Here is a 25,239-nt window from a genome sequence, read left to right on the forward strand (position 1 = left end):
CATATTTTCATATGTTCATTCGGGTAAAGTAAAACAACTTTGTCAAACCTATTGTCTGAAAACAGATGGAAACAATATGTAGCCTATTCACGGCTAGATCTTCAATTATTTCTAATATTACATGTACATAATGTCAATATGCTGTTTGTAAATAACTGACAGCAGTATACTCACAAGTTAGGATCTCTATCCTAATTTTTCCCCCTCAGGATTGTGTTACTTTGAGATAATTTGAAAGTGCCCCTCTCTGGTGGAACAAAATGGTGCTTAAGACGCATAACTTAGCTGGTCATACAATTGAGGAGAACCATTGTACCTCTTTGGCGATGCTCGGTGGCGCTTATGTCTGGCCAAAGTGCTCTTGAAGTTTCCAGAAAGTATAGAGTTCCCTATTGATGCAGAAAATTACACGTCCCCTTTTATCATGCGCTCAGCTGTTGTGCAGAACTTTATTATGGTAAGACATGTGGACAAACAACAATATCTCATCAAATACATATGTAGATATATTAGAACAATAAATAAACAGTTAACTTAGCATAATGTTCACCTTAATACGAAACTAACCACATTTCCTCAATTATCTTTCTAAAATGTCAATGACTATTGTTTGCTCGTTTAGGACATTGCTCCGCCCCCTGTGTTTGTCGTAAACCTGGCTCCTGGCTACAATAAACCCGAGCTAAGAGCGCCCTGGGCTCGCCTCCTTCTCCAAGGCGATCAATCGGATCTCAGGCGTTCTACAAGCACTCTCTTACGTAGCCATCCAGAAGGAGAGAGCTTCAACAACACGGTTGATTTGCTCAACAAAATCTACCTGCTTTCTGAACCATGTCGTTGAGCCCAAAGCATACAACGCCTTTCTCAGTGACTGATATTTTGAGTCCTATCGAGGAGACCTACAAGAAGTTTAGTGGCATGGACGGCGCAGGGAACCTAACCTCTCCACTGGGAGCTTACCGACAGCCTCAGGTTTCCCAGACTGGCATGCAACAGCACTCCATGGGACACAACGCTACCGTGGCGACCACCTACCACATGCCACACACTGTCTCCCAGTTCTCGCACAGTGCCATGGGGGGATACTGCAATGGGAGCATTGGCAACATGGGAGACCTTCCGTCGTACCAGGAAACCATGAGAAATAGCGCAGCAGCAACAGGGTGGTATGGCGCGAACACGGATCCAAGATATTCAACGAGTAAGTCGTTTTTGTTTTATTTTGATTCGTTGTTATTGTTTTGTGAATTGTTTTATGTCACTGTCAGAACTTCTCAAACAAACTTTTAACGAAATGCGGACAGGTTTGAATCAAGAACACTCACCATCATTGAGTAGTCTGACATTACATCATTTTTTAATATGGAAAAAAGTATGTTTTCATTTTATTAAAAAAAAACGTGTATTATTATTATTATTATTATTGCATTTAAATTAACTTGATTGATAAAGCTGCATTGTAACCTACATTTGGACAATTACTCACCGGATACAGTCCATTGCCAAACTACTTCAGGCAAACAAAACGATACATTTTAATTGGCTGAATATTGAATATGCGTATATGTATGTATATTTTTAAGTTTCTAGATTCATGGGACCTTCCACAGGTATGAACATGACTGGAATGGGGACCCTGACAGGCATGGGGGACGCCTCCAGGTCCATGCCACCCCTGCACGCAGCGCCCAGGAGGAAACGACGGGTACTATTCTCCCAGGCTCAGGTGTATGAGCTGGAGAGGAGATTCAAACAACAGAAATACCTCTCTGCACCAGAGCGGGAACACCTGGCCAGTATGATCCACCTGACACCGACCCAGGTCAAGATCTGGTTCCAGAACCACAGGTACAAGATGAAGCGGCAGGCCAAGGACAAAGCCGCGCAGCAGCTGCAGCAGGAAAGCAACATGTGTCAGCAACAACAGTCTCCGAGGCGCGTGGCCGTGCCTGTTCTGGTGAAGGACGGTAAACCGTGTCAGAACGGCTCCAACACGCCAACTTTGAACCAGCAGCAGGTACAGCAGCAGCAAGAACAGCAACATAACGGCTCTGGGTTGCTCCCTGCTTCCAGTAATGCCATCAATCAACATCAAAACCAGCAGGTCCACTCCTTAGTTCAGGCCCAAGACCTGGAGGAGATATCACCTAGCCCCCCTTCACTCCACAGCCAGATCAACATGGCGCAGATAGACACTTCTGCTCTAGACTACACCAATAACATGGTCAGCTCCAACCTCCTCTACGGCAGAACGTGGTAGGACCTGCTGTCCTTTTACATTTTTATATTTTAACCTGCGGATGAGCTTAAGAGAAAACGAGACATGTATCATGTTGATATACACATCTGTGCGAAAATTGAGCCCTTGGGTGGCTGAGATGACAACACGCTCAGTCGCATCAGCTGGTCAGGGCACATTTTCTTGACATTTCTAAGAGGGAGACTATTTTTGAACATTACACGAAATGGCTGCCCTTGAAACAGATTGTGTCGTTTCGGGACCTTTTATAATCAATGTGATGGACTTCCTCATGATGTTAACGTAGATGGGGACTGGAGGGAAAAGGGAGAGATATAGGTGGGATCAGGTATGAACTCTCAAGGTACTAAACCACCCCTCATTTGCGGTGATAACCTTGGTATAATATGCTATTGATATTGTAAACTAATGTATTCATTTAGACTTAAAGAAAGTAGAAACTGTAGGCCTATATGAAGTTTCATTCCAAAACGCTATATATCAATTTTCAGAAATGTTGGTCAATTTTATTGTTTAAATAATTAAATTATGAAAGAGATTGTTGTGTTTTTTTCACTATCTAATCATTCAATGGGTTGTTCAATGAGATACACGTATTTGATTAAAACCTAGAATTTGATGGTTTCATTTCAGAAAGACAAATAATTATGTTTTTTTTTTGCTAAATGCTATATATCCTCCTCAATCTCAGAGAAATACGTAGTACTGCTAGGCTTTACACAGTCAAATGTGACAATTAACACATTTTAAAAATATAGAAATGTATAAATGATACATTTGTACCATCAATAGCCTATTTAATTAAAACAAATATAATGATTAAATACAGGAATATGAGATCTGTAAAACACTTTACATTTGAGTCATTTCGTAGATGCTCCTGAGTGACTTACAGTAAGTGCATCCATCTTAATTAAGATAGCGTGGTGAGACAACAACATATCAGTCAAATATAGGCTATATGATACTAACATTCCATTCCAGCTAAACAACGGATATATCGCGTTTTTCAATAATAATAATAATTCATACACATCTGAAATCAATGAATAAAAACATCGGAGAAAAGTTTTACACACACATAAATGTGCCCATAAGCAATCTGATAAGAAAACAAAAACACATGTGAAACATTTGTGGATTTAGCGTTTTGGAAATAAACTCTTCGTATTTGGCTAACACACGAGAACGCTTTTACCTGTATAATAATTGTTTTGAAGTCGACATTTTTGTTTTCTTTATTATTTTGTAAGTTAAAACGAACAAATGCGTGATGGCTGCTGTATGTGTTTCAAACCAATTGAACATTAACAATAAATCACTTGAAGTGCGAGCTATTTCTGGCGAATTAATTTTTATAAGGATCTGGTTGGAGTGCGTTTTCATTATTGTGTGATTGAGACCAAATTGAGTTGGAAAGCAAGGTCGATGGGGTAGCCAACATTGTTCACAGGAGATTTTGCAGAGGCATCGCAAATGTAGGCTGACCAATACACACAAAATATTATAACCTATTGAAAATATTATCCATAAACAATAGTTTTAGGTAAACATAAAGCTACAGCAAGTTTGGCACAGTCTTATTATCGTTAGAATAAAAACCTGAAATGTTCTATATGTTTTCAATACAGAACTTGTGTGATTCCAAAGCCATAAGAAGGTTAGTCAACACAGACTTGTTTTACAAGTTCTTAGCCAATTTATGTCTAATAAAGCCATTTCTGCTCTACATGATTAATACAATCAAATGTAATGATATTATCATTATTATTATTATCATTCTTTTTTTAAAGTATTACTGTTGTTGGTGTTGCGGCACGTGATTGAATGAAATGTAGATCAATTTGTGATAACCTTTCTACTTAATAATGCACATTTTGAAGTACGTGTTTCTCATCAAGGTTGCAGGCCTATTGCAGCAGCAGCATTTAGAGCGTATGCGCTGACATTCAGTACATTTACGTAGCCATTTACGTAGCCAATTACGTAGCCTATGTCGCCTAATAACGGATTCATGACAGTAAAGTAGGTGTAATGCAACACCAAAAACACTGGTGACATGATATGTCTCCAATCAAAGTAATCTATTTTATCCATGTGCGTCGCTATACTATTAAAACAGTATACCAAACTTACTGTGCACACCACATGTTGATGCTGCGATGCACTTTTCTTTGTTATGATAAGGCCTGCTATAGATTCCCAGTCGGTTTTAATGGTACAATGTTTTCTATTCTAAAGGTTTAAAAAAATGTATCACACTGAGTTATCCAGCACTTCACTGCAATGAATGTTTTATTCAGTTTGACTCTTTAGTCTCCCTCCATAGGCTATATCCTAACTGTGTACTTTCTATTGCATAATGATACTGCAATATACTGTTCTGTACTCAGTTGATCCTGCACTACATCCAAAATACTGCTGTTATTCTCCAACATCACTACTTATACAAACCTATCCTAATATTGTAACTATACAAAATAGCTCTGTTTCTAGCTACTTCTATAAAGTATGAGTTACCACTCTCGAATTTCACGTTTAATTCAAAATATATACAGTAAACCATCACATACTATTACCACAATACGAACCTTTCTATTTCTACAGTAGTTTTTCCCCCCACTTTTAAACGGGATCTAAAACAATCTGAATATAAATCAAAGAAATATACATGATACAAGTTATTGTAATATTATAATAATGTTGAGGGGCCCTTCTAAAACTAGCAGAGAAATCCAAACCCTTTTTGATAAGTCAATCTTTCATAAGGATGGCAGGAAGTTACTACCTCTTAAATATTTGTACTACACTTTCCAAAACATTTAAATCCCAAGTTGTTATCCGTCTCTCTCTGTAGTCTGTCTGGTCTACATCATGATTTGTACTGGACACCTGATAATAGGCCACTGCCGTCCATATCCATTGCCCATTTAAACACGTTTCAAAATTGCATCTCAATAACAGTCATGATGATACCCTTGGAGGAGGATGATGATGATGATGATGATGGCCTATTGCTGTCTCTGCATCCTCTCCCTGAAAAGCGCCAATATTATTACAGCTGCTCCCCATACAGCTGTATGGACACCCACTCCCTCAGATTACACACTCCTGTGTGGGGAATTATATAGGAAGAACTGAGACAATGTTCACTAAAGCCGTACAATTTGAATTCCATTCTTCAAACATGTTTTATAATATGTAATTTGCGAATGTTTGACATGAGGTTCAAAATTAAGGCATATATTATCATGGTGCAATAGTTGTTTTCCTGCACTCTATATTTTCTGTGTTGTGGGTTTGGTTGACTTATTCTCAGCAAAACTTTTCATGGGGGAACTAATGAACTGAAGCCATTATTGTCCTTGTGTTTTAGTTAGTTATGGTCATTAGTAGTCTATGGTCGTCATTTCTGACATTGCTACGATTGTGTCTCACAAGTTATGGGGATGTGCATTGAACTGTCTTCTCTTTAGTTGAGAGTTGTATGCAATAACTGCTTGGATTGTGGACACTGACTCTGCGCCTCTGTCTGTATCTGTTGGTAAACCTTTTGGGTGACTTCAGTCTCTCCATCTATTCTAGGCCTGGTTGATCAGCCATCTATCCAGTTGGCAGGCTATTCATGTACACAATTGTCAAAGGTTACATTAGGAACAGAAAAATAATAGCATTTAGTAGAATACATCACATACATACATACAAGGGTAAACACATCAAAATACATTCTGAGATATGGCAGTTGTGCTATGGAACTGGAAGGATTCTTTCATTTATTCAATGCCAAACATATAACCATAAAAGATGGAGAGTTTATTTTCAGTTCATGCACAGAATATTTCTGGTTCCATTCTTTCCAGTGAATTGCAGTTTACAAATGAATTCTTACCGCAGAGTAATTTGAATCTAGCAAGGGGCCTTGTCTGTGGTTTCTACCCCATTATTCTACTTAATATGTCAGAAGGTCTGATCGTGGAGAAACCTTTTCAAGTTCTATTGATGTGTTCTTCAATTGACCATGGTGACCTAGCAACCTAGTGGGCACTAATTGGCAGGGGATTATCGTAATTGGCCAGTACAGTTTACTTAGAAACAAAAATACAACCTTCATAATACATTTGTTTTGACAAAATGGTGGTCTGAGAAATGCACCTTGTACAGGCTACATATTTCACTATACATACATATACACAAATCCTTTTTCATCTGCAGCAGTTCCCAGGTTCTAGGTTTTTCCATGTCATAGAATATCTTGTATAGGACCTTCAATAAAAAATACAGGACAAATGTTAACCCGTCCAACTTTGATAATGAGTCAGTACACATGATAAAGAACAAACTAAATAGACTACCATGCAAGTTATTAACCTGTTACCTCACTCAGAGTTAACACTATCTTTAGAGGATCGGAGGTTTGTAAACTGTCTGCAGGAATTCATACTTTGACAGCAATGGGTAAAAAACTATCCAATTAGACTGGGGGAAAAGCAAGGGTTGATAAAGATATGCTCATTCTCAATTAGCAAGTACCCAAGGATTCTAAAAGGTGATACAAGCATACCCCCCCCCCCGCCATCCACCCTCCCACTCCAGGTCTCCTTTTTTGCCAAAGATAGTCCCCAAATCTTGCACCATGTGAAATGAGTAGGGGACGAACACCGCTTTTCAGTGCAGCGCCGAAAGGATGCTTTGAATTGGCAAATTCTCAGGGAGATTTTAATTAGTGTAATGCCCTCCTATTCTGGCAAGGAGATACAATCTTTTTCTTTTCTATGACTAACCTATCCCTGCCTCACTCAGAGTTGTTTGGTGTCCACAGAATGAGTCAATGCAATTCTATATTTATGCAGCTTGAGGAGAACCATCAGATGTCAGGATCAAAGGAGATTGTGCTCCAGGAAGCAGATACTTTTCCAATTCAAGTAATTTTCAACTGGACAAATATTTAGACAGAACAAAAACTATTTCAAGGAGGTCATAGGACTCAGAAAGCGATTCTCACTTTAACAGATTTCCATTAAATTAAATAAATGAAACCACATTTTAACATTGACTTTAGTTTGAAGATAACATGGACTGACTCTCTCTCTCTCTCTCTCTCTCTCTCTCTCTCTCTCTCTCTCTCTCTCTCTCTCTCTCTCTCTCTCTCTCTCTCTCTCTCTCTCTCTCTCTCTCTCTCTCTCACACACACACACACACACACACAAACACACACACAAACGCAATAATATACTATTCCAGGGCTTAAACTGTCTAATTCCGTGGCTTGCTATGAATAACATTTTAGCAATATGTGGCATTGCGAAGCCCAAGCAACCTTTTGAAGACCACTCTACTGCACTGCTAGAGGGAGAGATAGGAGAGAAAGAGCCCGGGGAAGCACAGCATCCCTTATTAGAGAACCATGTCACATTCTCTCCAGTGCCTGCTTGCCTCGCCTTTGCTGCCAGTAATCCTCCCTTCAAATTCTCTACGCATTTTATTCAGTTCACTCATAAGTAGTTAAAGAAACTGTTTTCAGTCGCCACTAATAACTACTGACCTGGAGTGACACAGGCCCACAATGGGTTTGTCAGGCCTGAAACGCTGAACCAAAGAAGCTGATTAGTACCTCAAGTGGTTTGAAGCAAGAATCAATGGCAGGTCTGTCCCAAGGCAGAGCTTCCAGCATGGCGCTGATAATGGTGGAACACCCTTAGTTATGCCTCATTAAGTCCCGCATTAAGTCCCCTTAATGGAAATGTGTTCAGCCTATTCAAAATCTTTTACACATTTCAACAACCACTGTGGTGCTGTATGGTTGGCGATGCCCCAAAACATCAGTAAACTATAGGTAAAGGCCAAGAAATGTAAGTCATATATGTAGAAATCATTGGCACTGAAAGACTTCAGTCCCCACTGTGACCCATGCACTTGATATAACATATTATAAGGTATGGTATCGAGTTACACAAGTTACAAAATTGGTATTGCAACACAGTTCAACTTCTGAGATCCAATCTCAAGCTAATCGAGAATGAAACCATAAAACAATGAGAGCCATGTCAACGTGTGATTATGATTTAGGCACACATGTTCAAGATATGAGAATTGTGTAGGAGCCGTGTGGCTTTATGGCAGGCATGAGAGGGAATACATATGTTGGATAGAAACCCAGAGAGCTACACATTGCCAAGGCTGAACTAAAACTCACAGAGTACAGAACACACACTCCGACCACTTGAAATCAGAATAGGGACCAGGGTAGATGGAAGGTCTCCACTGACTGACTATAAAATGGCTTTACATGTATTCATCAACTCAATAAGTTCTTTCCGCACATCACCATCTTCACTACTTTGTATATCTGAATTCTTGTAAGACGTATGGCATACTTCAGTAGACTGTCCAGCCATTCTGAGGGTTGTCTTTATGTTAGTTATTATAATACATTTTCACATCATCCTTGAGACATCTCAAAGATTGGAATAAAGAAAATGATCATGAAACATGAAGAATGTGCTCGAAATATCAGAATAATAAAGAACATTGTAGAATAATAGTGAAGACATCAAAACTATGAAATAACATATATGGAATCATGTAGTAACCAAAAAAGTGTTAACTTCTTGACGCAACCCATCCCGTTAGCGGAGCGGGATCATTTTCATCAACAACCGCTGAATTGCAGAGCGCCACATTCAAATAATATTACTAAAAATATTTATATTCATGAAATCACAAGTGCAATATAGCAAAACACAGCTTAGCTTTTTGTTAATCTATCTGTCATGTCAGATTTTGAAAATATGCTTTACAGCCAAAGCAATCCAAGTGTTTGTGTAAGTTTATCGATCACTAGACAAAACATTATGAACACCTAGCTTCAAAGTAGCTTGGTCACGAAAATCAGACAATCAATTAAATTAATCGCTTACCTTTGATGATCTTCGGATGTTTTCACTCACGAGACACCCAGTTACACAATAAATGTTCCTTTTGATTCATAAAGATTATTTTTATATCCAAAATACCTCCGTTTGTTTGGCGCGTTATGTTCAGAAATCCATAGGCTCGAACGGTCACGACAACGCAGACGAAAATTCCAAATAGTATCCGTAATGTCCACAATCCTCAGGTTGTTTTTAAAATATATAATCGATAATATATCAACTGCGACTGTCTCTTTTTCAGTAGGAGAGGGAGAGACAATGGCTGCCCCACTCTGTTGCGTAAGCAAAACTCATGCGAACACCCAGCTATCCACTGACGCGATGTTATCTTTCTCGCTCATTTTTCAAAATAAAATCCTGAAACTATGTCTAAAGACTGTTGACACATCGAGGAAGAGATAGGAAAAGGAATCTGGTTGATATCCCTTTAAATGGAGTGAAGGCAGGCTATGGAACATGGATCTTTCAAAATAGAGGCCACTTCCTGGTTTGATTTTCCTCACGTTTTTGCCTGCAGTATCCGTTCTGTTATTCTCACAGACAATATTTTGACAGTTTTGTAAACTTTAGAGAGTTTTCTATCCTAATCTGTCAATGATATGCATATTCTAGCATCTGGGCCTGAGAAATAGGCCATTTACTTTGGGAATGTTATTTTTCCAAACATAAAAATAGTGCCCTCTAGCTGAAAGAGGCTAAACAAATCTAAATACATTTTAGATTTTAGATTCTTCAAAGTAGCCACCCTTTGCCTTGATGACAGCTTTTCACACTCTTGGCATTCTCCCAACCAGCTTCATGAGAAGTGCTTTTTCAACCGTCTTGAAGGTGTTCCCACAGATGCTGAGCACTTGTTGGCAGCTTTTCTTCACTCTGCGGTCCAACTCATCCCAAACCATCTCAATTGGGTTGAGGTTGGGTGATTGTGGAGGCCGGGTCATCTGATGCAGCACTCCATCACTCTCCTTCTTGTTCAAATTGCCCTTACACAGCCTGGAGGTGTGTTGGGTCATTGTCCTGTTGAAAAAAAAATGATAGTCCCCCAGAGCGCAAACCAGACTGGATGGCGTATCGCTGCAGAATGCTGTGGTAGCCATGCTGGTTAAGTGTGCCTTGAATATTTTATAAATCACAGACAGTGTCACCAGCAAAGCACCCCCACACCATCACATCTCCTCTTCCCTACTTAACGGTGGTAACCACACATGCGGAGATCATCCATTCACCTACTCTGCGTCTCCCAAATACACAGCGTTTGGAACCAAAAATCTCAAATTTGGACTTATCAGAACAAAGGACAGATTTCCACTGATCTAATGTTCATTGCTCGTGTTTCTGGAGACAAGCAAGTCTCTTCTTATTATTGGTGTCTTTTAGTAGTGGTTTCTTTGCAGCAATTGAATGCCTGATTCACACAGTTTCCTCTGAACAGTTGATGTTGAGACGTGTCTGTTACTTGAACTCTGTGAAGCATTTATTTGGGCTGCAATCTGGGGTGCAGTAAACTCAAATGAACTTATCCTCTGCAGCAGAGATAACTCTGTGTCTTCTTTTCTTGTGGTGGTCCTCATCAGAGCCAGTTTCATCAGAGCACTTGATGGTTTTTGCAACTGCGCTTGAAACAATTAAGAATGTTCTTGAAATGTTCCATATTAACTGACCTTCATGTCTTAAAGTAATGATGAACTGTCATTTCTCTTAGGTTATTTGAGCTGTTCTTGCCATAATAGGGACTTGGTCTTTTACCAAATAGGGCTATCTTCTGTATACCACCCCTACCTTGTCACAACACAACTGATTGGCTCAAATGCATTAAGAAGGAAGGAAATTACACAAATACATTTTTAACAAGACACACCTGTTAATTGAAATGCCTTCCAGATGACTACCTCATGAAACTGGTTGAGAGAATGCCAAGAGAGTGCAAAGCTATCATCAAGACAAAGGGTGACTACTTTGAAGAATATGAAATATAAAATATAATTGGATTTGTTTAACACTTTTTTGGTTACTACATGATTCCATATGTGTTATTTCATAATTTTGGTGTATTCACTATTATTCTACATTGTAGAAAATAGTAAATATAAAGAAAAACCTTTGAATGAGTAGGTGTGTACAAACATTGACTGGTACTGTATTTTTAAAGACCTTTTTGGAATTATAAGGAACATAAATAACGTTTTTTTGGTCGACAGAATGCCTTTGAATGTTCAAGAGATGAGTACTGGATTTGATTATGTCCCCAAAAAATGTTTAAGCATAGAATGGGCAGCATTGTGAACTGGTGAAGTGCTCCAGGTCCCTCCATGGCCTCCACGAAGCTACACTTTTTAACAAACAAACAGCTTCTTCCCAATCCACCGTTGCCAAGGTAATGGCCAGCTGCGTGTCTGTGGCTTGTTTGTTTATAGGGGCAGGGTTGGAGAGCAGTTCAATGAAGGCTGGCAATGGGATGTTGGGAATGAGATCATTCCTTAAAGTGTGTGTGTGTGTGTGTGTGTGTGTGTGTGTGTGTGTGTGTGTGTGTGTGTGTGTGTGTGTGTGTGTGTGTGTGTGTGTGTGTGTGTGTGTGTGTGTGTGTGTGTGTGTGTGTGTGTGTGTGTGTGTGTGTGTGTGTGTGTGTGTGTGTGCGCGCTTTGGAGGGGATTCCAATCATTTGCATAGGTTATGTTTTGTATGACTGATGAACAGTCACCTCATAAATTATTGGCACCTTTCAGAACGATCTTCCTTACTGTACGTGGGGACAAAATACACATACTTTCCCTCTGTAAACTTCTTAATTATTGCCTTAATATTGGTAAGTGGCATATTTCAGATTTTTAGCTATTGTTTTGTACCCATTGCCTGATTTGTGAAGTTTAACAACCATTTGTCTCTTTTTGTTTGTGAGTTCTTTGCCTTTCTCCATGGGGATGGATGACAAATGGATTTGAAATGCGTGTTACCTCATTTTTATACCCCAGTGACAGGAAGCCATGGAAGGCCACAATACAGTTCCTTAACGTGATATGAACTTAATAAAAGTTAAATGTTCATGCAAATGTAATTTTGCTAGATTTTATTTATAAGAAACATTTTGACACCTATCTTTTTGATAAAAATTTAATATATTACTTGTTAAACAAAATCTCTTTCTATGGAACCTGTATTGCTATAAATAAATAAATAACCCCCCCCCCCCCCCAAATTGCATACAGTGTAGCTCAGTACAATGTAGCTCAGTACAGTGTAGCTCAGTACTTGTGTATTATTGATTTTAATGTCGTTTTTGCACATTCTATAACAAGGGTTCCAATAATTGTGGAGATGACTGTATTTATGGTTATAAAAACAACAACAACTATACATCTTAGTCTCACACACACACACACACACACACACACACACACACACACACACACACACACACACACACACACACACACACACACACACACACACACACACACACACACACACACACACACACACACACACACACACACACACACACACACACACAGTAGATGAGAAGACTCAATATAGAGGTCCGGTAAATTAAGTGAAGAAGCTAAGCGTTTCTGCAAATTTGACATTTGATAATCTCCTCTGCCAATAGCACATTAAAGTCTTAATACAGCATTCACAGGAGGCCAAGGAGCCAAAGAGGACCACCCACTTTCTTTTCAATTATCATTTTGCAGCAACCTGTCTCCTCTCCAGTATTCACCAGAAGACACTGCTCTCCAGAGGGAATGACAATTAGACACCCGTTGTCCCCCTAATAAACTTTCAGACTGTTGCTTACAATCCACTGTCTGAAGACCATGTGACCCCACAGACAAACAGGATTACACCCAAAATCCCCACGTTCCTTTTAAGGCCAACAAGGAAGATAGAAAGGACTATGTGTCATGGGCTGGCAATTAGGCTAGGATCCAGTGACCACATGGGACAAAAGGTACGTTTCAGACGGCATGCAAACATATTGATGCGTGAATGCCGCTGTTTATTTAGCCTGCTTTAACTAACTGGCCATACGAGAGGCAGAAAGGATACATTGACTTCACCCGGCGGGGGGTAGTAACATACCAAAAAGGAAACCGAACTCTGTTTTAACTCCCTTTCCACAATGCACCACATCCAATCAAATAATCCCCCAAGCCCCTTTTGTCCTGTTGTGGGTGGACAGGGACAGGGAGGGGGAGAGGCTGAGGCGCACCAGCACCCCTCTACCCCTGAAAATGTCCTGTCCGGCCGGCCAGGCGGCCACACTTCACAGTTAATTACCAGACAGATTCACTTGCCAGTCGTAATCAGCAAGACAGACAGTTAAAACTGCCCTAATCAGACGTAATACCCGCTTTGTGTCACTACACCCCCCTTCCCTCCCCTACCCTGCCCTCCTCCCATAGACTGCTTACCCTCTCTGTCTGTATTGATTAAGGAAGAGGGAGGGGGCATCATTTGGGTGTTTGTCCATCAATACTTGGAAATCTATGGCCAGTCTATAGAGGTGGTTCAGTAAAACCTCTGTGACAAACATGCTTGTTAAACTCTTTCTCTCATCTATTAAAGTTGTTTCTACATTAACTGTGTCTATGATTTTCATCAATGACAATAAAAACTATAATGTAATGAAATGTAATAAATGTCATGTAATAATGTAATAAAATGGATTTATGGATCATAACCAGTGTATGAGGCAACTGAAATGAGTATATTCCATGTTAATAGACCCCTCTCTCATGGGAACTGAAAGTAAACTTATCCAAGTCAAACCCTTTATCTCAATCGTTCAGTCATTTGGCATTTTCACAGTACTTGAGATAGGGGGAAGGATGTGGGATCTGTGGAAGTTGCATCGTCTCAAAAGCACCAATTTGTCAATTGAAAGCAATGTCTGTTTTATTTACCCAAAGCTTTTAGTTAAGTCTGCTTTATGGCTGTCAATGTGTCTTTTTAATTAAAGCCAGCCTAGTGTTAATTGCTCATGTACAAACACTCGGAAATGGTTGGGAATAAAAAGATCCAGCTTTGTGATGCACCAATTTGTCTGAAGTGATCATTCAGAGAAGAATATGTACTTTGTAACAAAAGCCCATTTTATGAGCCATCATGACAATCTGGAATGGATGAAAAAAAGATGCCAGAAATCTATTAAGAAATATTCAACATCGCTGAAATTCTACAGTGCCATTTTCGTCAATTTACTAAGTACTTACTAAAAGGTGAGAAAGCCTTGGGAGAATATTAGAAGTAGATCCACCATGTAGTAATAGAATCAGGACAAAAATACAGATATTTGCTGAACCATCTAATCCCATAAACCAGTAGCCTACTCTACATTCTGACCAACAATACGCTACCAAGGCTAATTCTCTCCCTCTGTGCCTAAACGAAGCGTCTGACATTTGCTTTCCGCAGTGGGAGAGACATTACGTAGGCAATTAGGTTGTCAGACTGTACAATGTGATTGAATTTTAATCCGAGTGCTGAACTGTAGAAATGGATGAGGTAATTACCGTACTTTTCAGGACTGTAAGGCCATAAATTAAAATCTCCAACAACTTCTCAAGTGACAACTCATCTAATCAGAAGGACAACCATGGAGAGGCCTTGCTGTTTACTGATTGCTCTAATCAAAAATGCCTTCTTCAAACACAGCTAATTGATGAGTTTACCCACAGAAAGGGAAAGCAGACATGGAGGGGATACTGTCGTGATTTGAGGAACCCAAATATCCTTATTTGCATTGAGTGCCACCAGAATGCACTTGACTCCCACAAGTTATCAGCAAACCAGACAATTATTCATCAGCCACAAATTGGCACATCAAAGTCAAATCAGGGAATTAGCGCCAGGAACACCCTAACGCACCGGCTGAGAGAGGAAAGGTAGCCTTTGATTGACCGTATTGCCCTTCCTGAATCTGTGGTCCACATTACGATGCTCTATGCACAGCACTCAGCGCTCGGCCTGCTTCACAAGTGCTAAACTCACATAACGGATATTTCAATGGCGAATGGATGTTTTTCCAAGAACAATAAACCCTGGTCTTTCTATGAACTACAACATATAGGCATTATAGAGCATTAATTCAATCTTCATAAGACTTGTATAGATCCTTCACGAATCATCTATAAGTCACGCAATATTAAGGTCAAAATAACAGCTCCCTTGGTAGGGTGCATTGTCAAATGTGACATATCGCATATATCCTGGTGACATTAAAGAAAGGAACATTATTTGAGGGTGAATACTGTGGCACCCCTGATGGTAGTACAGAGCAGTAGATGACAGGTGTGTCGTCAAGAGGTCCCGCTCCAATGTTATTCTGGTAATAGCCTTCCACCCTGTTTTCCCAAAAATGTTTCATTTGTCCTCCAGTATAGAACCTTGAATACAACGCGTCCAACAAGCAGAAACAAAACCGCCTCACAGACCTACAAAACAAAACGTCTTGCCCAAAGAACAGTAATGGAAAAATTCAGTTTATCATCAGGACTTGGGTCTTGAAATAACTGATTTCATAAAAAATGAATCCACACAGGCAGCACACTTTTACCCAGTAAAAGAGATTTGTTTGAACGGCATCAACCGCATTCATAGAGAAATAAACAGATGACTGTCAAAGCAGGGATTGAATGAATGCTGCTTGGCCTTCCGTCAGTCAATTGAAGAATGGGGCTTTTCAAAAGTTAACTGAAAAGCACACACATTGTTGCACTCATGTCTGTGGTTGACATTGATAAAAAGCGGAGATGTTTGCATATAGAGAGAGCTTATCAAACATATCTCATGGAAAACAATTAAGAATAATGCATTGTTTAGCTGACTGAACAAACTTTGTATTTTATTGTTTACTTTTTACTTTATATTTCTGGTGAAGTTTTCATGTAAGTTCTTTTGGGCTTCCAACCTCACCTGCTCACCGTCTTGACCCGTTTTTCTATCTGTACTGTTTTGTCTTTCAATTATTTTCTTTGGTGTGAATAAATAACACTTAAAGAACCTATGTTTTTTTTCTCCCATTTTCTTTATCAAACAAGACCACAAAATAATGCATTGATCCAGATGGAGCGGCCACTTATTAAAGAGTAAGGTATATGGCCATTGTAAAGTGTCTCCAAGCCTTCACTATAGACAGAGACAAACAGTTGAAGTCGGAAGTTGACATACACTTAGGTTGGAGTCATTAAAACTAATTTTTCAACCACTCCACAGATTTCTTGATAACAAACTATAGTGTTGGCAAGTCGGTTAGGACATCTACTTTGTGCATGACACAAGGATTTAAAAAAATAAAAAAATAATAATTATAGACAGATTTTTTCACTTATAATTCACTGTATCACAATTCCAGTGAGTCAGAAGTATACATACACTAAGTTGACTGTGCCTTTAAACAGCTTGGAAAATTCCAGAAAATAATGTCATGGCTTTAGAAGCTTCTGATAGGCTAATTGACATAATTTGAGGCAATTGGAAAGTGTACCTGTGGATGTATTTCAAGGCCTACCTTCAAACTCAGTGCCTCTTTGCTTGATATCATGGGAAAATCAAAAGAAATCAGCCAAGACCTCAGAAAGATTATTGTAGACCTTCACAAGTCTGGTTCATCCTTGGGAGCAATTTCCAAACGCCTGAAGGTACCATGTTCATCTGTACAAACAATAGTATGCAAGTATAAACACCATGGGACCATGCAGCTGTCATAACGCTCAGAAAGGAAACACGTTCTGTCTCCTAGAGATGAACGTACTTTGGTGCGAAAAGTGCAAATCAATCCCAGATCAACAGCAAAGGACCTTGTGAAGATGCTGGATGAAACAGGAACAAAAGTGTCTATATCCACAGTAAAACAAGTCCTATATCGACATAACCTGAAAGGCCGCTCAGCCCGGAAGAAGCCACTGCTCCAAAACCGCCATAAAAAAAAGCCAGACTACGGTTTGCATCTGCACATGGGGACAAAGATTGTACCTTTTGGAGAAATGTCCTCTGGTCTGATGAAACAAAAATATAATTGTTTGGCCATAATGACCATTGTTATGTTTGGAGGAAAAAGGGGGAGGCTTACAAGCCGAAGAACACCATCCCAACCGTGAAGTACAGGGGTGGTAGCATCATGTTGTGGGGGTGCTTTGCTGTAGGAGGGACTGGTGCACTTCACAAAATAGATGGCATCATGAGGTAGGAAAAGTATGTGGATATATTGAAGCAACATCTCAAGACATCAGTCAAGAAGTTAAAGCTTGTTCGCAAATGGGTCTCCCAAATGGACAATGACCCCACGCATTCTTCCAAAGTTGTGGCAAAATGGCTTAAGGACAACAGAGTCAAGGTATTCGAGTGTCCATCACAAAGCCCTGACCTCAATCCAATAGAACATTTGTGGGCAGAACTGAAAAGGCGTGTGCGAGCAAGGAGGCCTACAAACCTGACTCAGTTACACCACCTCTGTCAGGAGGAATGGGCCAAAAGTCACCCAACTTATTGTGGGAAGCTTGTGGAAGGCTACCCGAAACGTTTGACCCAAGTTAAACAATTTAAAGGCAATTCTACCAAATACTCATTGAGTGTATGTAAACTTCTGACCCACTGGGAATGTGATGAAAGAAATAAAAGCTGAAATCAAACATTCTCTCTACTATTATTCTGACATTTCACATTCTTAAAATAAAGTGGTGATCTTAACTGACCTAAGACAGGAATTGTGAAAACTGAGTTTAAATGTATTTGGCTAAGGTGTATGTAAACTTCCGACTTCAACTGTAATATCACATCCACATAGCATCCACAGGTAGATAAAAACAGATAGATATCCGCAGATTAACAGACTCTCTATTGGCACGATACAGTCAACTTCCTGCACTCAGGCCAGTGGACGTCTGAGTGAGAAAGTGTGTGTATTGTGTAACTGGAGATGGATAGCTCTCATGTTTTGATGTCAGAAGAAAACACATTTATAAGGCTAATTGTCAAAATGCCTCTTCCGCTTGAGCACTAGGAGACATAAGTACACCTCTTTGGTTCTTCTGCTTTGATCATACAATAAGTCTAGACAAGTTTCCTGCCTCAGGAGCAGTGGCTCTCCATTGAATGCATGTTGCCTGACATGTCTCTCTTGATCACAAAGTTAGAGGGCAAAGAGCAATGGTATACAACATCACACAATATATCCCGCAATATAATATACAGCAATGGTATACATCATGTCTACTTTACTGCTTGCTACTCTCCTACCTGTCTGACTACCTCAACTTCATTCATGTGTACATAAAGAAGGAGTCCTGTACAATACCCATAAGCCCCTTTGTATTTAGACAGGAGGAACAGAAATCCACTGTGGCCATCAGAGATTGCCCACCAAGAAGCCTGGCAACACAGGGGTTCTTCTGACCACCATTAGTGTCATGGGCTAATATCAATTTCAGCCCTGGCTGGAAAATAAACTCTGTCAGGCCGTGCGGGGCAGGTGCTTCAAGTTGTGCATTAGCATTTCAGAGCCATGTTAACGGCTGACCCCTATTCCCCTAGAAGGGATCAGGGAACTCTCTGAGCTCTCAGGCAGCACAGCATATTAATAACAGTGAGCCCCTCAATCCCCCACTGTGTCTTGGCTAATCTGCTTTCATCACCTTTGCTAACATCTCTATTATCAACAGATTTCTGCCACCAGAGAAAGGAATAACATGAATGCCACTTCTTGTGGCCCAGTTGGCCTGGTCATGGACTGGTGTATGTCAACATGTTTATTCCCCCCAGGGCCAGAGGTGGAGAAAGGGATTGGGGTGGAGACATTAGTAATGCAATTAAAGGTCACCATTACACACTGTGTTTATAATGCGTCTATGTAGCATAGGCTTAACCTACCCAGCAAACTGGGGACATTTCCAGAACATTCTGCTAATTTTCCCATTAAGTTCAAGTAAGGTTGTATCTAATATTGGGATGATAAACATCCCAAAAAAATACAAATAATATTTTGATAACAAAATGTTTTTTTTGTTCATTTATGTTTAAAATAACATATCCTTGGAATGTTGTAACATTCACTAAAATGTTCCCAGCAAACCTAAATTGGTTCTGTGAAAGTTCCCAGACTATTTGTCAGGTTGCAGCAAATGTTCTCATTACACAAAACTGTCCAATCGTGCTGTTTGTATAAAACATTTGGCTGATGTTGCAAGAACGTTCCCAGAACACATTTCGCCTGATCTTTAAAGTTTCCAAGAATGTTTTATTAGGCAGAAAACCCAATTAATCTCCATCGTTCATTGAAGTTCATCGTTAATTTATAACAAAACCTTTCGACATTGCCAATCATTTCAATTACTATTTCACCAGTAAAGTGGAAAAAAACCTGAGTGAAAGAAATGACAGGATTGAACAGTGAACCATCATATTTTTGTATAAAAGATCCAATAATGAAAGAGAAGGATTGCAGACATTTGCTCAAGTTATCATGGGAGAGGTGGAACAACTATTGTTATCCAGTAGAAAGGAGGAAGGGAAGCGCTACTAAGGTACACAACAGTACATTTTGGTAGATAGAAGGTGCTCTTTGGTAAAAGGGATGAATTGGTCATCAAAAAGAAAGGAGGACCAAGGCACTCTTCATATAATTAATTTAAATACCTTTATTAGTATGGCATGTTCAATAGAAACAACGTTTTTTTTAAACCAACGTGTTTCGGCAGCATGGCCTTCGTCAGTGAGTACAAAAAAAGGAATACAATGTCCTCTTTTGAACAGCTTTTCCAATTAGCCCTAATTGGAAGAGGGAGTGGTTACACAATTGATTGGACACACCTAGTAAGCAATACTATACACATTAAAAGGTGAAATACCAAATACAACTTCAAGCTAGAAGTATCAGAAGACTAAAAGGTAGTTCTAACCTTAAATATGACTGGGAGAAGTGTCAAGAATAAGAAAGTAATATATTCCATAGTACACTAGAACAACAAAACATGAACCACAACAGTCTAACCATAGCTGAGGGCAAATTAAGCAAAATGTCCACTGGATGACAGCAAATGGACCCATCACAACCCTACAGGAAGGGTGAGAAATCCATATCTTCATTTAAACCAGGGTATTTAGTGGCCTGTAGTTTGTAAATCCATATCTTCATTTAAACCAGGGTATTTAGTGGTCCGTAGTTTGTAAATCCATATCTTCATTTAAACCAGGGTATTTAGTGGCCTGTAGTTTGTAAATCCATATCTTCATTTAAACCAGGGTATTTAGTGGCCTGTAGTTTGTAAATCTATATCTTCATTTAAACCAGGATATTTAGTGGCCTGTAGTTTGAAAATCCATATCTTCATTTAAACCAGGGTATTTAGTGGCCTGTAGTTTGTAAATCCATATCTTCATTTAAACCAGGGTATTTAGTGGCCTGTAGTTTGTAAATCCATATCTTCATTTAAACCAGGGTATTTAGTGGCCTGTAGTTTGTAAATCCATATCTTCATTTAAACCAGGGTATTTAGTGGCCTGTAGTTTGTAAATCCATATCTTCATTTAAACCAGGGTATTTAGTGGCCTGTAGTTTGTAAATCCATATCTTCATTTAAACCAGGGTATTTAGTGGCCTGTAGTTTGTAAATCCATATCTTCATTTAAACCAGGGTATTTAGTGGCCTGTAGTTTATAAATCCATATCTTCATTTAAACCAGGGTATTTAGTGGCCTGTAGTTTGTAAATCCATATCTTCATTTAAACCAGGGTATTTAGTGGCCTGTAGTTTGTAAATCCATATCTTCATTTAAACCAGGGTATTTAGTGGCCTGTAGTTTGTAAATCCATATCTTCATTTAAACCAGGGTATTTAGTGGCCTGTAGTTTGTAAATCCATATCTTCATTTAAACCAGGGTATTTAGTGGCCTGTAGTTTGTAAATCCATATCTTCATTTAAACCAGGGTATTTAGTGGCCTGTAGTTTGTAAATCCATATCTTCATTTAAACCAGGGTATTTAGTGGCCTGTAGTTTGTAAATCCATATCTTCATTTAAACCAGGGTATTTAGTGGCCTGCAGTTTGTAAATCCATATCTTCATTTAAACCAGGGTATTTAGTGGCCTGTAGTTTGTAAATCCATATCTTCATTTAAACCAGGGTATTTAGTGGCCTGTAGTTTGTAAATCCATATCTTCATTTAAACCAGGGTATTTAGTGGCCTGTAGTTTGTAAATCCATATCTTCATTTAAACCAGGGTATTTAGTGGCCTGTAGTTTGTAAATCCATATCTTCATTTAAACCAGGGTATTTAGTGGCCTGTAGTTTGTAAATCCATATCTTCATTTAAACCAGGGTATTTAGTGGCCTGTAGTTTGTAAATCCATATCTCCATTTAAACCAGGGTATTTAGTGGCCTGTAGTTTGTAAATCCATATCTTCATTTAAACCAGGGTATTTAGTGGCCTGTAGTTTGTAAATTCATATCTTCATTTAAACCAGGTTATTTAGTGGCCTGTAGTTTGTAAATCCATATCTTCATTTAAACCAGGGTATTTAGTGGCCTGTAGTTTGTAAATCCATATCTTCATTTAAACCAGGGTATTTAGTGGCCTGTAGTTTGTAAATCCATATCTTCATTTAAACCAGGGTATTTAGTGGCCTGTAGTTTGTAAATCCATATCTTCATTTAAACCAGGGTATTTAGTGGCCTGTAGTTTGTAAATCCATATCTTCATTTAAACCAGGGTATTTAGTGGCCTGTAGTTTGTAAATCCATATCTTCATTTAAACCAGGGTATTTAGTGGCCTGTAGTTTGTAAATCCATATTTTTATTTAAACCAGGGTATTTAGTGGCCTGTAGTTTATAAATCCCCAAACTTTCCCTTTGGTTTAACTGTTTAAGACGGTCCCCTTTTCTAATAGAGGCCGGAATATGATCAATACCTATAGCTTGTAGGGAGGCAGCGTTGCCATGGTGTAAGGACTTGTAGTGCCTTACCATGGTGTAGTCTTCATTGCCTACCCGTAATGGCGTACTTGTGTTCCGCTAAGCGGTCTTGAAGGCGTCTCTTTGTCCGTCCAATGTAGAACACCTTGCACTGGTGGACATTCCAATCTATAGATGACATGAGAGGTTTTACAGTTAATGAAATGCTTGACGTAATACTCCATTTTAGAAGCTGTGTCAACAAAATACTTATTCTGTGCAATATTACTGCAATGGTTGCAATGGTCACTTTTAACAGAGCCCTTGGGTTTGTGGTCAAGACAAGTTTTTTGAGAGTCACCCGGAAGATAACTGTGGACAAATTTGTCATTTAGGGTAGGACATCTCTTAAAGCTTATGACTGGTGGCTCAGGAAAGACTTGGCGTAGTAGAGTATCACTTTGGATGATTCCCCAATTATTTTGAATGATTCCTCTAATGTTGTCTGCTTCAGTGCTGTATTTTGTAACAAAATACACTCTCTCTGATCTATCACGAAGCTCTCCCCTTCGCAACAAGTTCTCTCTGTCAAGTAATCCAGCCCTTATACAGGCATCTTTCAGGACCTGAACGCTGTAGCCCCGATTCAAGAAGCGATTCTCCAATTCAGCAGGTTTGACATTGTAGTCTGTTTCCTGATCGCAAATTCTGCGGACTCTTTGGAAACGGCCTTATGGAATATTCTCTTTCATCCTTCTGGGGTGAAAGCTGTCTGCCCTCAGAATGGTATTCCCATCTGTAGGCTTCCTAAAGATTGATGTGTGCAAACAACCTTTGTCATTTTTTTACCGATGTCAAGGTCCAAAAAATGAATGTTATCCTTGCTGTACTCCATAGTTAGTTTGATGTTAGGGTTAATGTTGTTAATGTATTGGTGGAAGGAAATAAGTTCATCTTCTGAGCCGGACCAAAACAGGCAGACATCATCAATATAGCGTCCCCACCATATAACCCGGTCGAATAAATGGTTATTAGAAGGATCCAAAATGGAGTCATTTTCCTATTTACCCAAGTACAAACCAGCATAGGAAGGGCTGTAGCTCCCATGGCAAACCCTTTAACCTGTTTAATACGGACCTGAAAGATAAAGGTGTTATGATGAAGAGTCCATTCAGTCAGTGAGACAGTGAATTCTGTAGGAGGCATCTCAGTCTCAGGCCAGTTACTCAAGAAATGGTGCATAGCTGCCAAACCCTGTTCATGTTCAATGGTGGTGTACAGAGACTCCACGTCCATGGTGACTAAAAAGGAAGCTGTACCTATATTGTTCAATCCCTTCATTTTGTTCAACACGTCTGTGGTATCTTGAAGACAGGCTGGGAGTGACGTCAGAAAAGGCTTAATGAAGTAATCAATGTACTTAGAGATGGGCTCTGTCAGACTTTCATTACCACTAATGACTGGTCTGCTGAGGGATTTTCAAGATTCTTGTGGACCTTTGGAAGAAGGTAAAGAGAAGCCATACGCGGACTGCCATTGAAAGGAAATTTGAACTCATTGTCTGAAATGTAGCCATTGTCCTTAGCTTCTGTGTGGATCCCTTTCAATTCAGTTTTTAGGTCCTCAGTAGGGTCGAAGGTAAGAGATTGGTAGAATTCATCATTGTCTTATTGACGGTAGGCTTCTGTCACATATTTCTCTTTACTCCACACTACTGTAGCACCACTTTTGTCTGCTTTTTTAACCACAATCTGTTCATTTATGGACAATGATTCAACTGCATCCCGCTCTGTCTTAGAAAGATTGCGTTGTGTTTGGTTGGAGTCAATTTTACCCTTAAACAGATTCCCCACATCAAAATTCACTTACTTGGCAAATGTATTTAATGTGGCATTCTGGACGATGGGACAAAAAGTGGACTTGGGCTTAAAAGGTGTTTTAGAGGGAACAGAAACTGCCTGACCTGAGACACTGGCGTCTGTAGTTGGAGAGATGTTTTGCTTGTACCAGGCCTTCAGATGTAGATTCCTGTAGAAACTAAATAGGTCGATCTTTGTATTAAATTCATTAGTTGAATATGTGGGGGCAAAAGACAGTCCTTTAGACAATACCCTTATGCAATCATCAGAAAGGGGTTCTCCAGAAAAGTTGATCACAGCCTTGTTCTGGTCCTGCTCCGTGTGGTTGGATAGTCTTGATTTCTTCCTCCCCCTCCGTGTTGGCCTCTTCCGCGTCCTCTCCCTGTCTTGTTGAGGAACCTGCGTGACTCCTCTTCCTGATCTAAAAAATCTTGGGAGGAGCTGGCCTCTGAGCATCTGGGGTGATCCTCATCGTCACTGCTTGTAAAATTGAAAGAAACAGATCTAGGCTTCCTTCTCTGCAGATGTGATTCTGAATTCTTATGTGTTGGTTTTCTCCAGGCAAAGACCTTGCCATCTCTATAGTCTACTTCATCTCTTCTAAATTTTCCTAGCTTGTCTTGTTTCAATATCAGAGTGAATGTGTCTACTTTCTCTTTCAAGATCTCATCACATTGTGCTTTTTTAGAATTGTCACTGTGTTCTGTGATTTTCCTTTTTACTTCTTCAATTTCTGTTTGGACTACTTGTCTGTCCTTTTTAGATTATTCTATTAGAAGTAGCATTAGGTCAAAAGAACACTTGTTGAGAATAGCCTTCCATTTATAGCCTTCCAGTATTCTCTGTGGCTGTCATCTCATCTAGCAATGAGGTAGTGGTAATAATCCTTTGGCCCTCTTCATGGGAATAGGAAAATCTTGTAGCCTCTTGGGTAAAATCCATAGTTTGAGTTGTAAAATGTCCTCAAAAAACCCCAGAAAGAAACGACTGAAAATGAATACAATGTCCTCTTTTGAACAGCTTTTGGACACACCTAGTAAGCAATACTATACACATTAAAAGGTGAAATACTGTAGCTATGTTATCATAAAAATACAACTCCAAGCTAGAAGTATCAGAAGACTAAAAGGTAGTTCTAACCTTAAATATGACTGGGAGAAGTGTCAATAATAAGAAAGTAATATATTCCAAAGTACACTAGAACAACAAAACATGAACAACAACAGTTTAACCATTGCTGAGGGCAAATTAAGCAAAATGTCCACTGGATGACAGCAAATGTACCCATCACAACCCTACA

At 39.4% G+C, this 25,239-nt stretch overlaps 1 protein-coding gene across 2 annotated transcripts; it reads left to right on the forward strand.

The window, feature by feature from the left end:
* Positions 1 to 626: 626 nt before the first annotated feature.
* On the forward strand, positions 627 to 2,798 carry LOC124045232 (homeobox protein Nkx-2.4-like). 2 transcript variants are annotated; one of them, XM_046364506.1, is made up of 2 exons: positions 627 to 1,201; positions 1,584 to 2,798. In XM_046364506.1, exons 1-2 carry the CDS (start codon positions 832 to 834, stop codon positions 2,258 to 2,260), a joined length of 1,047 nt encoding a protein of 348 aa, XP_046220462.1. In that variant the 5' UTR covers positions 627 to 831; the 3' UTR covers positions 2,261 to 2,798. The 2 variants fall into 2 exon arrangements, with proteins under 2 accessions (XP_046220462.1, XP_046220463.1); XM_046364507.1 differs by having other exon boundaries at positions 1,611 to 2,798.
* Positions 2,799 to 25,239: the final 22,441 nt, after the last annotated feature.

This window comes from Oncorhynchus gorbuscha, linkage group LG10, assembly GCF_021184085.1.
Source record: "Oncorhynchus gorbuscha isolate QuinsamMale2020 ecotype Even-year linkage group LG10, OgorEven_v1.0, whole genome shotgun sequence".
In the NCBI taxonomy this organism is placed as follows: domain Eukaryota; kingdom Metazoa; phylum Chordata; class Actinopteri; order Salmoniformes; family Salmonidae; genus Oncorhynchus; species Oncorhynchus gorbuscha.